This window comes from Labeo rohita, chromosome 7 (genome assembly GCF_022985175.1).
Source record: "Labeo rohita strain BAU-BD-2019 chromosome 7, IGBB_LRoh.1.0, whole genome shotgun sequence".
NCBI lineage: Eukaryota > Metazoa > Chordata > Actinopteri > Cypriniformes > Cyprinidae > Labeo > Labeo rohita.
The window spans coordinates 3,424,449-3,437,792 of record NC_066875.1 but is presented as its reverse complement, the minus strand read 5'-3'; the positions used below and the strand labels follow the sequence as shown (position 1 = coordinate 3,437,792).

At 38.6% G+C, this 13,344-nt stretch overlaps 2 protein-coding genes across 3 annotated transcripts in view; one reads left to right on the top strand and one right to left on the bottom strand.

Moving 5' to 3' along the window:
- The window catches only part of ywhae2 (tyrosine 3-monooxygenase/tryptophan 5-monooxygenase activation protein, epsilon polypeptide 2), an 11,527-nt gene extending 3,137 nt beyond the window's left edge, over nucleotides 1–8,390 (top strand). Inside the window, exons 4-7 of one of the 2 annotated variants that reach the window (XM_051114690.1) lie at nucleotides 1,014–1,220; nucleotides 2,198–2,334; nucleotides 3,229–3,274; nucleotides 5,594–8,390. In XM_051114690.1, coding sequence (XP_050970647.1) covers nucleotides 1,014–1,220; nucleotides 2,198–2,334; nucleotides 3,229–3,236 — 352 coding nt within the window. In that variant the 3' untranslated portion in view covers nucleotides 3,237–3,274; nucleotides 5,594–8,390. The remainder of the gene's footprint in view (nucleotides 1–1,013; nucleotides 1,221–2,197; nucleotides 2,335–3,228; nucleotides 3,275–5,593) is intronic. The other variant, XM_051114689.1, reaches the window with a different exon arrangement.
- The window catches only part of zmp:0000001168 (signal-induced proliferation-associated 1-like protein 2), a 262,196-nt gene that overhangs the window by 135,409 nt on the left and 113,443 nt on the right, over nucleotides 1–13,344 (bottom strand). The window lies entirely within an intron of this gene.

Here is a 13,344-nt window from a genome sequence, read left to right as displayed (position 1 = left end):
AAAGTAAATGCATTTAAGACTTTAAAGGTCTCTTACATGGGTGAGGTTCTGCTGCGTGTTAAATATGACAAAACCGGGTTCGTTTCTGTAGAGCATGACACTATTTTCTTATGTAGGTCATGCATTTGATTCCCAAGAAACATGCATAATTATAAAATGTATACCTTGAAGCGTACTAATCATGCACACTAAATTGCTTTTGATACAAGAATCTATCAAATGCAGATATATTTTAAAAGTGAACCCCTGAATTGTTTGCATTTTATTTTTGTCTGTTTAAAAAAAGCAATGCATGCTTAAATAGAAAGTTTAACCAAAAATGAAAATTAGCTGTTAATTAACTCACCCTCAGGCCATCCAAGATGTAGGTGACTTTTTTTTTTTTCCTTTAGTAGAACAGTAAAGAAGAGTTTTAGTTGAAATTGTTGTCCTTAGGTAATAATAAAATGTAAGTCAATGGATACCATCAATTTGAGAGTGAATATCCATGGCTCCTGACGATATATTAAGGTCTTGTGAAGCAAAATGATTGGTCTGCGCAAGAAACTGAGCATTATTTACAGCATTATTACCTGTAATCCAGAGCCTCAGGCAAACAAGGAAATCTAAATGTTTTCAACAAACTGGTTCTTGTGGACAGTTTGTTTCAGTGAGCTGGTTCAAATAACTGAATTACCAATTTGTTTAGATAATAACACAAGGATACAATACATGCAATTATATTATTAAAGCACCCAATAATGACGCAAAAAGCAGTTGTTTCACATGTCTAAAGCATATAAAATAAACTGGACTTAATCAGTTTGGTACAATTTGGACAAAAAAGGCATGTGAATACCTGGAAAATGTGCATAGTGTGCATTTTGATGATACAGCATACAGTAGCCTTTATGCTTTTTTTTTTTTTATGCTTAACACGTTTTTGACAGTAATAACACCAAATAGTCATTGTAGCTAATAAGAAGATAATGAATCTTTTCACCCATGCTTGTTTTTGTGTCTTGTGTTTGCAGGAAGGGCGACTACCACAGGTATCTAGCAGAGTTTGCCACGGGTAATGACAGGAAGGAAGCAGCGGAGAACAGTTTGGTCGCGTATAAAGCAGCCAGTGACATCGCCATGATTGAGCTCCCGCCCACACATCCCATCCGACTTGGACTCGCACTCAACTTCTCTGTCTTTTACTACGAGATCCTTAATTCCCCCGACCGCGCCTGCAGGTTGGCTTTTTCTCCTCACTAAAAGTGTGTGATGTTTTTTGTTTGACGTTAACTTGCTTCTGTCCCGTATTATTATGCATAGACTTAATTTAGTATCATTGAGATACCATTATATTAATATTTTGAAATCGGTGTTTATTTTAATATTTAGTTTTCTTTTTTCTTTTTTTTTTTTTTTTTTTTTTTTTTTTTTAATGTCTGTATGGTTTATTAATTTTTATTTCAGTTATAATTTTATTTATTTATTTATTTTATTTATTTTATTATTATTATTATTTTTTTTAGTTTTATAATTTAATAATTTTAGTTTTAATTTATGTAAGCAAATATACATTTAAATAAATGTAATATATCTTTAGTAAATAAAGTTGAACAAAATGAAAATGAGTTTTTTTTTTACATACACTTTTTTACAAATACATTTTATTTTATTCCCCATAACAATTAGTGTTTTGTTTAGTAGCTATAATAATCCTGTGGCTAAGTAAGCCGTTTATAGTTTGATTCCCAAAAATAAATAATGTGTAATAAATGTGTCTGTGTTTGCTTGATTTCAAGGCATTCATAAAAGTTTAAATTCATTTATGTAAATGACTAAATAAATTTCATCACTTTGCTGGAATATTTGCATTTTAGGTTCTCAGCAGCAGCAGTTTTCAACGTTTTTGACTTAAATGCCTCCCATTCTACAACGTGATATTCAGAGCCTGATAATATGTCAATCTTATTTTAAAAGACTTACATGTGGTTTGATATAGATATTAATTTGAGGTGTTTGATAAAAACAGTAGTTATTAAGAACAAAAAAAAACCATCTTGTTTTTGTTTATCATTTAGGATTAGATCACTTTAATTAAGAATTTGTTTTTATTAAGGTTTTATTAATTTTGATACTTAATCCTGCAGCCCCTGGTTGAGAACCACAGAAAACCTCTCTGAGAAAAGCCATTCTGACTCTCCTCTCGCTCGTCCAACAGGTTGGCGAAGGCAGCGTTTGACGATGCGATAGCAGAGCTGGACACACTGAGTGAGGACAGTTACAAGGACTCGACGCTCATCATGCAACTGTTACGGGACAACCTGACGCTGTGGACCTCAGACATACAGGGAGACGGTGAGACATGCATGTCTTAAAGAAGCTGTAATATTGAGTGCACAGTAAAGTACTGTGCACTGCAACAATAATTTTCATTTCAAGTGGTATTTTTTTGCCATTTTTTTTCAGTAAAATAGCTCAACTTCAAGTTAACACAGGGACAGGGACCATAATAAGGCCACAAACCATGTAATCTCACATTTTCAGGAAAAACAGGCCTTAAATATCTTTAGTTTAATTTCTATAATTTTCTACAATTTATACCGTGTGCAATTTTTAATACAAGTATGTTTCTGTCATTATAAGAAGCTGGCATGGTGTTAAACAATTTATCAAATAGTTTTACTCTGTTAATAAACTTAAAAAGATTTTAATCAAAGTATTCCAAATGTAGAATTTTTAGGAAAAATATCTTTAGTTTTTATTTGTATCATTTTCTGAAATTTACAGTTTATGTAAACAAGTATAGTTTTCGTTGTGAAAATGTAACTGGCACGGCGTTTTAAAAAAAACAACTTATTAAATTATTTGTTTTTCCAAAAACAATTAAAAATTCTTTGTCTGAAAAGATTGCATTGATTGACTTCAATTATCCATAAATATAGTATAATTGTTAAAATATTTTGTTTTGTTGATACCCTTGAACAGGTTTTAATTAAATTATTCCAATTTAAAGAATTTTGGAATTGTCAAATAAGCAGCGGCTCCATTGTCCCGTGTTGTTCCAAATAAGCAAAATAAATTAAGATGGCTTTAAATTTAATTTAATTTAATTCAGTGTTCCAGTAATGAATCGAATTGAGTCATCATCTCTTTAGTTTGATCGGATGAATCCTGCTATATATGTTTTTCCCCATCTTAACATGGTCATACTTCTCTAACCGCTCTAATCTCTCCATTCTGCTGGTGTAGATATGTGATGATAAAACCTGCTTCATTTCCTCTAAAGCTTTTCTGTGTAAGTCCACTGCTGTCCTTCAGCAGTTCCTTCTTCCCTACCATCCTTCCTCACGCTCTTCCTCACCTGTCTGTCTGTCTGTCTGTCTTTATTCACTCTGCATGGCACCCGGTTGTGGTTGTAAAGCCCACATAAACTTTTTCAAAGCACAGATTCCAATGAATAAACCAAATCATGTTCTTTACAGTTCTTGTCTGCCATTGTGTAACATCTGATACTAATTTCTCACCACATGTGGTTTGTGGCATGAGGATTAAAGAAAACTGAAACCCCTGTGAAAGAGTTTGTAGTCGCATCAGTTGTCACCCACAGACACGTCAGATGGCACTGACATGCTTTTGTGTAATAATAAGAACAGTTAATTATGTAGGCTGTTTATGGTTAACATGCAACACTTTAACACTGTATTTGCATTCAATTTTCAGAATGGCTCATCCAATCAGAATGTAGAATCAGAACTACGCTGGCCAAAATTATAAACGCAACACTTTTGTTTTTGCCCCCATTTTTCATGAGCTGAACTCAAAGATCTAAAACTTTTTCTATGTACACAAAAGGCCTATTTCTATTAAATATTGTTCACAAATCTGTCAAAATGTGTTAGTGAGCACTTCTCCTTTGCCGAGATAATCCATCCACCTCACAGGTGTGGCATATCAAGATGCTGATTAGACAGCATGATTATTGCACAGGTGTGCCTTAGGCTGGCCACAATAAAAGGGCACTCTAAAATGTGAAGTTTTATCACACAGCACAATGCCCCAGATGTCGCAAGTTTTGAGGGAGCGTGCAGTTGGCATGCTGACTGCAGGAATGTCCACCAGAGCTGTTGCCCATGAAATGAATGTTCATTTCTTTTCCATAAGCCGTCTCCAAAAACGTTTCAGAGAATTTGGCAGTACATCCAACTGGCCTCACAACCTCAGACCACGTGTAACCACACCAGCCCAGGACCTCCACATCCAGCATCTTCACCTCCAAGATCATCTGAGACCAGCCACCAGGACAGCTGCTGCAACAATCGGTTTTCATAACCAAAGAATGTCTGCACAAACTGCCATAAACCGTCTCAGGGAAGCTCATCTGTATGCTCGTCGTCCTCATCGGGGTCTCGACCTGACTGCAGTTCGTCGTCGCAACCGACTGGAGTGGGCAAATGCTCACGTTTGATGGCATCTGGCACTTCCGAGAGGTGTTCTCTTCATGGATAAATCCCGGTTTTCACTGTACAGGGCAGATGGCAGACAGCGTGTATGGTGTCGCGTGGGCGAGCGGTTTGCTGATGTCAACGTTGTGGATCGAGTGGCCCATGGTGGTGGTGGGGTTATGGTATGGGCAGGCGTATGTTATGGGCAACGAACACAGGTGCATTTTATTGATGGAATTTGGAATGCACAGAGGTACTGTGACGAGATCCCGAGGCCCATTGTTGTGCCATTCATCCACGACCATCACGTCATGTTGCAGCATGATAATGCACGGCCCCATTTTGCAAGGATCTGTACACAATTCCTGTAAGCTGAAAACATCCCAGTTCTTGCATGGCCAGCATACTCACCGGACATGTCACCCATTGAGCATGTTTGGGATGCTCTGGATCGGCGTATACAACAACGTGTTCCAGTTGCTGCCAATATTCAGCAACTTTGCACAGCCATTGAAGAGGGATCAGCTCTATGCGAAGGAGATGCGTTGCACTGCGTGAGGCAAATGATCGTCACACCAAATACTGACTGGTTTTCGGACCCCCCCGGATAAGTGCTCACTAACACAGATTTAGACAGATTTGTGAACAATATTTGAGAGAAACAAGCCTTTTGTGTACATAGAAAAAGTATTAGATCTTTGAGTTCAGCTCATGAAAAATGGGGGCAAAAACAAGTGTTGCGTTTATAATTTTGGTCAGTGTATTTGTCTCCATGTATGCTGAATCATACACACAAAGGGTCTGTTTCAATATAACTTTTAAGTGCTGTCTCAAGGCAGGACAAATTGTTTTATTTTTGCACTTTTTCACACAAGACAGAAAAATAGATAAAACCGTGTTTGAGAGATATCTGCACTCTCACTAGATGGTGCACTAACTGGAAGCCTGCTCAACTAGTTGTAAGCCTGTTTGAAATGGGTTGTAGTATCTGAAACTAGTCAGAGCATCTCACTTACTCAGAGTGTTTGTGTGCTGTGGTTTGATGTCGGTTTTGTGTTTCAAGCTTGAAACATGTTTGTCTTATAATGTGTAGCTTAAACTGTTAATGCCACTGTAATAACAAAGACTCATTCTTTTTTTTTTTTTTTTTTTTTTTTTCCCTTTTTTTTTAGGTGAAGAACAAAATAAAACAGCAGTGCAAGATGCTGAGGATGAAAACCAGTGAGATGTGATCGCCAACATGCTAAACCCCCCTCTCTCTCACTTTGTCTGTCTGATGCTCTCTCTCTCTTTCTCTTTCTCTTATTGCATCCCTGTCCCTCAGGGAAGCTCATGTGTCATAGAGAAGAGTTCAGATGATGAATGCTGGTTCTGTCCATCCCTGTCTATCACTTAATCTGTCTGTCTGTCTTCTGCTTCTTGTTTCATACCTTTGCTCTTACCTATCTGACCATCTACACTAGTTTGGAATAAATAAGACTTTCAATGTTTTTGAAAGAAGACTCTTCTGCTCACCAAGGCTACATTTATTTGATCAAAAATACAGTAAAATTGTGAAATATTATTACAGTTTAAAATAAATGGTTTCTATTATAATATGTTTTAAAATATAATTTATTTTTGTGACAAAAAGTTGAGTTTTCCGAATTGTTAGTCCAGGCTTCAGTGTCGCATGATCCTTCAGAAATCATTTTAATATGCTGATTTGCTCAGTTTGTGGTGCTCAAGAATGCATTACATTGCTCAAAAGTGACTGTACCTGAATTTATAATCTTATAAAAGACCCCCCCTCCCCACATAAATGCTGTTCTTTTTAACTTTCTATTAATCAAAGAATTTAGGAGAAAAAAAATCAGTTTGCACAAAAATATTAAGTAATAACTGAGCACCAGTAATATCTCACCAGTAGTAGCAAATCAGCATATTAGAATGATTTCTGAAGGATCATGTGACACTGAAGACTGGAGTTACAGGAATACAGGAATAAAAAGTTATTTTATATTGTGATGATTCACAATCTTACTGTTTTTGCTAGATTTCTGATCAAAAAACACAGCCTTGGTAAGCATGAGAGACTTCTTGTGCAAACAATCCCAATTATTTCAAACCTTCAACTGGTAGTGTATATTTTTAGGGGGTTTTGGGGTTTTATTTTTTAATCTTAAGTGTTTTTTAATTAACTATTCACTTACAGGGGTTGGACAATGAAACTGAAACACTGGCCAATATAGTGTTGGAGGTTTCATGGATATGTTTGCACAGCCTGGTGGCCTATCTTCACTGATTGCACACTGCACCAGTAAGAGCAGAGAGTGAAGGTTGACTATGTGCACCCAATGGATCAAACATTGTACCCTGAAAGTAGTGCCTTGTATCAGGATGATAATGCACCAATACACACAACAAGGCTGGTGACAGAGTGGTTTGATGAACATGAAAGTGAAGATGAACATCTCCCATGGCCTGCACAGTCACCAGATCTGAATATTATTGAGGGATGTTTTGGAAGAGCGAGTTAGGAAAAGTTTTCCTACGCCAGCATCACGTAGTGACCTGGCCACTTTTTTTTTTTTTTTTTTTTTTTTTTTGCAAGAGGAGAATAGCTTAAAATCCTTCTGGCTACTGTGCAGGACTTATATTTGTCATTCCCAGGATGAAATGATGCTGCATTGGGCACAAAAAGGCTCAACAACGTACTAATTGTTTTTAAAAAAACAGGTGTTTCAGTTTTATTGTCCAACCCCTGTAGATCTTATATGATTATATGAGGCCAGAATGGAGAGTTTCCTCTGTAAGGTTTTACTACCTGTTGCAAGATCCTTGAGAATCACATTTTTATTACATAAGTTTGCATTTGCGTATTTGTTTATCAGTGTTGTTCTGACAGTTGTTGAGCTCAGTGGTCATTATTGGAGGCGTTTATTTGTATTTTCTTGAGGAGTGGAAACTCAAACTGTTTATCATCCATTCAGAAAACATTTCCTCAAAAGTAAAGTTGTTTTTTTTTTTTTTTTTGTTTTTTTTGTTATCAGGTTCTTTGACTGTGGTATGGTGTGATGTGGTCTGTGACAGTGGGTCAAAAACTATAATGCTTTGCAGGCTTTTAGGAAATGAATGCAACCCTCGCCTCACCGTTACTCAAAGGCTGCTGCTGCAGAAATATTGCTATAGAGCCATAAATAGGATGGCTTTTTGTGTTTTAAGGAAGGAGAAACATTTCTCAAGATCAGATGCAAAACAAGCAAGATGCATTAGTTTTCCTTCAGTTGAATATGAAGTGAAACTGTAGTTAGGGATTTTGGTGGCACTTCACTATAAGGTTTTATTTGTTAACATTAGTTAACATTAGTCAACAATGAACAACACTTAAACAGCATTCATTAACCGTAGTTCATTTTTAACACTTACTAATACATTTTTAAAATCAAAAGCTATAGTTAATGCGTTTGAATTAACATGAACAATCATTTAATTAATGCTATAAAAATTGATTACACTATTTTAAGGTGTCCTTATTACATTATTATGCAATCAAGTACTGTGTAATATTAATTAACCTGTATTTACTATAGAATTTAAGATTAGTTGCTTGTAATTTGCACAATACTGTTATTGCTACAGTAAGTACAGTAATGTGCAACAAGGACATTGTAAAAGTAAGCAAGTTACCAAATACTCTGCTAATTGCTGGTTCATGTTAGTTAATGCATTAACTAATGTTAACAAATGAGACTTGTGTTCCAGTGTTGCCAGGATTTCTGTGTCTACTCTAGGTCTGACTCTTTCTCTCTTCTGTCTGCATCCTCATGTATTTCTTCTGTTTCTTCAGTACATGTAACTTGAATCTGATTTGTACTACTGTTTATTCTGCCTGAAGCCAACAAGCACCCGTCTACTCATGGAGACACAGCATGGGATTGACTCAACCTTCCAGATAAACCAAGACTAAATAAATCAACTAATAAAACACTATCTTTACCTTTCTCTTCATTTTTAATTGATTGGAGTCAAGGAGAATCATTTATAATGGCAGAAAGAAAAATTCTTTGCAGCACAAAAAGGAAATTTGACAAACAATTACAAAGAAATCACAAAGAACACATGAATGAAAAAGTAGAAAAAACTATAGTAGTATTATCTTGCAACATATACTTCAGTATATCCAACTTTTAAACTTTTTAAAATTTGTATTCATTTATTTTTTTGATAGTAACATATTTAATTCAAAGGCAGCAGAAATATATGTAACAATATGTGTAACAAAAATAATGTAACTTTCTCACTTTCGCAAGGAAAAAAACTCACTGGCAAAAAAAATTTATTGAGATTTGTATGTAGCTTTAGTTCTTGTTTATATATGTGTAGCAGCATCACCCAGCTGAGGCTAACTGATCCACGCTAACTTGTTTGAGTCATTTGAATTACCTATGTGTTGTTCTGCAACCTGTCACTCTTTATGGGTAGTTTACCCAAAAATGAAAATGTTTCCATTTACAAACTATGTTGTCTAAATGATTAACTTTTATGGAAGACATTACGTTTTGAAGAACTGTTTGTGCATACAGTTAAAATCAATGGGGTCCAAAACAACACTGGATTCCTCTGACATTTGTCACCAAAAACACCCCGCCCCCCCCTTTTTGTAATTATTTATTTGTGTGCAACTGTCAGCAGCTCCAACAGCCTGAGGGTCAATAGGGGGTGCTAGTGCATTTCAGTGCATTGGTGTCATGTTCAAATGAGTGCAAAAAAAAAAAAGTGCAGAAGTTGCTGCTAGATGCAGATACGTATTTCAGTCCTGAGAAGTATGTTGTCCTTACTCTTAAAACAAGTTTTGTGGAAACTGTGCTTTTATTTTTTAAGAATTATCTGATAAATAGAAATTTAGAAGATCATTTATATGAAATAGAAATCTTTCGTAACTGTAAGTGTTTCTTTCCTCCGTTTGAATAAAAGTTCTAATTTCCTATTAAAAATAATTCGATAAATGAAAAACTTACCCCAAACTTTTGATTGGTAGTGTATCACAGAAGGCCTGTAGTGAACGTCCTCATCCAGCATCCAGCACTTTCGCTCTGACAGCGGTTTGAAAGAGTCCAGTTGAACTGTCTCAACACTGATGATTCACAGAGCTGTGTTCATGTTCTTGTGTTGATCATCGTCTGATCCAGGTGAGAATCTGGCTGTCAGACCTCATAAAATGTCTCTAATGTGTGTTGATGCTGTTGCTTAGCTTCATGTGTTTTCAAAACACGGAGTGTCTCTTTCTGCTGTCAGTTTCTCAGGGCTGTGTAGTGTATCATTACCTTGTGACATCTAAGTATTTTAGAATAAAGTTCCCTTACGAAAACAGTCTCTTGCATTGCGTGAAACACTTTGGGGAAACTCCTCTTTACTCTGAGTACTGAAGCCTGATTTGTTCATGTCTAGCTGCATGAACAAATGGCATTTTAGCCTGCCAAAATGGGCAGAGCCGACTGCCTATGTAAATCGGCACTAAATGCCATTTCTTTAGAATTTTCTCCTTCAGCGCGAAGATCATCTCCTTGCTGGACTCTTAAGAAGAAGAACAAGGCAGCCTGCTTTTGCTGTAGAACAGCCCCAGCAGCAACACTCCTCTTTAGCACTTCACCCCTAAGGCCATCTGACAATCACAAAAACTTCCTACCTAGAGCAAATTTCTTAAAGGGGTCATCGGATGCCCATTTTCCACAAGTTAATATGATTCTTTAGGATCTTAATGAAAAGTCTCTAATATACTTTGATTAAAAATTTCTTAACACCCTTTTTACCTTGTCAAAATGAGCTCTGCAAAAATCATCTCATTCTAAGGGGTTGTTCCTTTAAATGCAAATGAGCTCTGCTCACCTCGCCCCTCTCTTCTCTCTGTGGAATGATGATCTTGTTTACTTTAGCCGCATTTAACCTATAAACTTCCTAACTACCGCGTTATAAGGAAAGGTGATCGCAAAGATTAATTAAAAAACGCCTATACACGCTTCTGCTGTAAGTGAAGCTGGATCATGAATGATTTGCGCGAACATAGACGGATATATGTAGATCGGGAGGCGCATTCCATTCACAAACAAATGTAATCCACTGCATTTTCAGCGGCTCAGATGTTGGGAGTAAATGACGACCACTATGTTCATTATTACATCCAACAACACAACACCTCAATCACTCAGTCGGAGATATTCTTGTCTAACTTACATCCTTGCTTCGGCATTGAAACAAGGAAAGTTACTGGACTGTGACAGCTGGTCTAAGGTAAGAGCTCATGTCAATCAACTATCGTGAAAGCAGCCTCTGTGTGTGTGACGGCACACCGACAGGCATCTGAGAACGGCTCAATTTAAAAAAATGGGATATTATTTTTACAGATTAATTAAAAACCACTGCATGGATTTTTATCATTATAGGGTAGATTTTTACATACAATGCCAACACACATTAATGTTCAAACAACATGAAAAATTGAAGTTTGCATCCGATGACCCCTTTTAAGAGCAAATTTCTGTGGCATTGTTGCAAATGCCATGCCACGAGTGTGGCTCGTGCATAGCACCTGTGCACGCTTCAGACAGGCCTACGCTAAGCTGCACTGAGTGCAAGAGCACGCATCTCACCTCTTCAATGAAGGTAGCCCCTACTGCTGTCCCATTTCTCCCCTCCCAGGAGCCTTGGAAAAAGAAACAGTGGAGTCACGGGGCTGAGCAACCGGGGGGTCAAACGACCTTATGTTTGCACAGGTCCCATTTGCTTCTCTCTCCCACAACAGATCAATTCGCTGGTGCACTTCAGATGTGAGGATCAGCACTCCTCATTGTTGATCTCTTTCGGAGGATTGGAGGAGGAAGCTGTCACTGACTCCATATCAGTAGCATCTTCAGATGCAGATGATTGGGCGTGCTCCGGAGAGGATCCTGGCACCCTCCCTCCAATGAGTCAACACAGGCCGGCATGGATAGCGAAGTGATTCGCATCCTCACCAAGGCTGCCAGTGAACCTCCCACCAATGACCGCCGTTGTTTGTACCAGAAGTTCACAACAAACTTACCAAGTGCGTCTCCACTCTATAACAGGTGATGCTTATTCAGCGGCTGGTCAGGCTGGCTCAGTGCTTCACACAATGGCGGTGTTTCAAGTGTTTCTAGCCAAACTCCTCCGTGCACTGAACGAGTCTGGCACGAATCCTGATGTTTTTAAGGAGCTGTGCACAGCAACTGGCCAGACTCTGCACACTACTAAGGCTACTGCACAGGTGATCGGTAAGGCAATGGCCAGCTTGGTGGTACTTGAGCTCCACCTTTGGCTGAACTTGACAGGACACAGATAAAGTCACCCTCCTTGACTCCACCATCTCCCCCATGGGTTATTTGGCCTTGCTGTAGACGAATTTGCAGAGTGTCTCACTGTAGCACAAAAGTCTTTGCAAGCCATGTGCCACTTGCTGCCTAAGTGCTTAAGCTTGGTGGCTGGTTCAAGTTTCCATAAGGCTTTGCCTTTCCAGCAGCCTGTGCAGCCTGCTCCATCTCCTGCTCAGTCTCAGGCCAAATTAGAGCCTGAGCTCAGACAGTGGCCACAGGCAGCTTAATGCTACCCCTTTCCTATGCGCCATGGCCCCTGCCCTGTCATATTAGACCCTGAGCCACACAAACAATCCTGACCTCAAAGCACAGAAAAGAGGAGAGGGTTCTTTAAAGAAGTCTCATGCTTGCTTTAGGGGATGGAAGCTCTGTTCATGCTGGCCCTGTCCTTGCTACTTAGGACATGCCCAAGCAAATTACCACTATGATAGCGGATCCACCTACTCAAAAGGTCACTTCTCTTTTTCACAACAACATGAATGTTGGGTCCCTGTCCCCACGAAGTGAACTGCCACTTGAAAAACTCAGACCACTTGCCGCCTGGCTCCAGGCTTGAAAAAACATCCCGGGCATGTCAAGCTTGGTTCTGCAGACCATAGAATAAGGCTTCTTACACCAGTTCGCTCTGAGACCACCTCGTTTAAGAGGTGTTATTCAAACTTTGGTATAGGACAACAATGCAAATGTTCTCTGGTTCAAAGTAAGAAGTCTGCTTGCAGAAAGGCTCTGTGGAAGCGGTTCTGCCAGTGAACAGCAAGTCAGGCTTTTATAGCTGCTATTTCCTAGTCTCCAAGAAAGGTGGTGGGCTCAGGCCGATCCTCAATCTTAGACACCTGAACAGTGCCCTAATGAAATTAACTTTGAAGCAGGTCCTCATGCAAATATGCTCAGGGGATTGGATTTATCAGTGGATCTGAAAGATGCTTACTTTCATATCCATTCTTTCACAGGCTGTTTTTGGGATTTACTTTTAAGGGGATGACTCATTATACAGGTCCTGCCTTTCGGTCTGTCTCTGGTCCCACGCACTTTTGTAAATGGGTGAAGGTGGCTCTTTCCCCTCTTAGACAGATCTGAATCAACATTATGAATTACTTTGATGATTCTTGCTTACAGATCACTGCTGCTTAGCCACCCAGAGCGCCTTGTGTTCAAAATCAATTTAGTTAAAAGCTCTATGTCTTCCAGTCAGTGGGTGGTCTTCCTGGGAACAGTTATAGATTCAGCCCAGATGCAGGCCTGGCTTGCACCTGAATGCTTACTGGCTATTCAGCAGCTAGTGGCATCGTTCACATTGGGGACTTCTCGCCCCCTCAAGGTTTTCCAGATGATGCTCAGCCTCATGTCGCAACTCCGGCACATCAACGATCTTGAGATGATAGTGGTTTTTCTGGGCCTAAAAATCTTCCTGCCAGCCTTGAAGGGGCACCATGTCCTCATTCGTTGTGACAACATGACGGTGGTGCTTTTTATAAATTGCCAAGGCAGTCTCAGGTCACACTTCCACAACAGGATGCCAAAACACCTCCTTCTGTGTCCATATTTCAACCTGA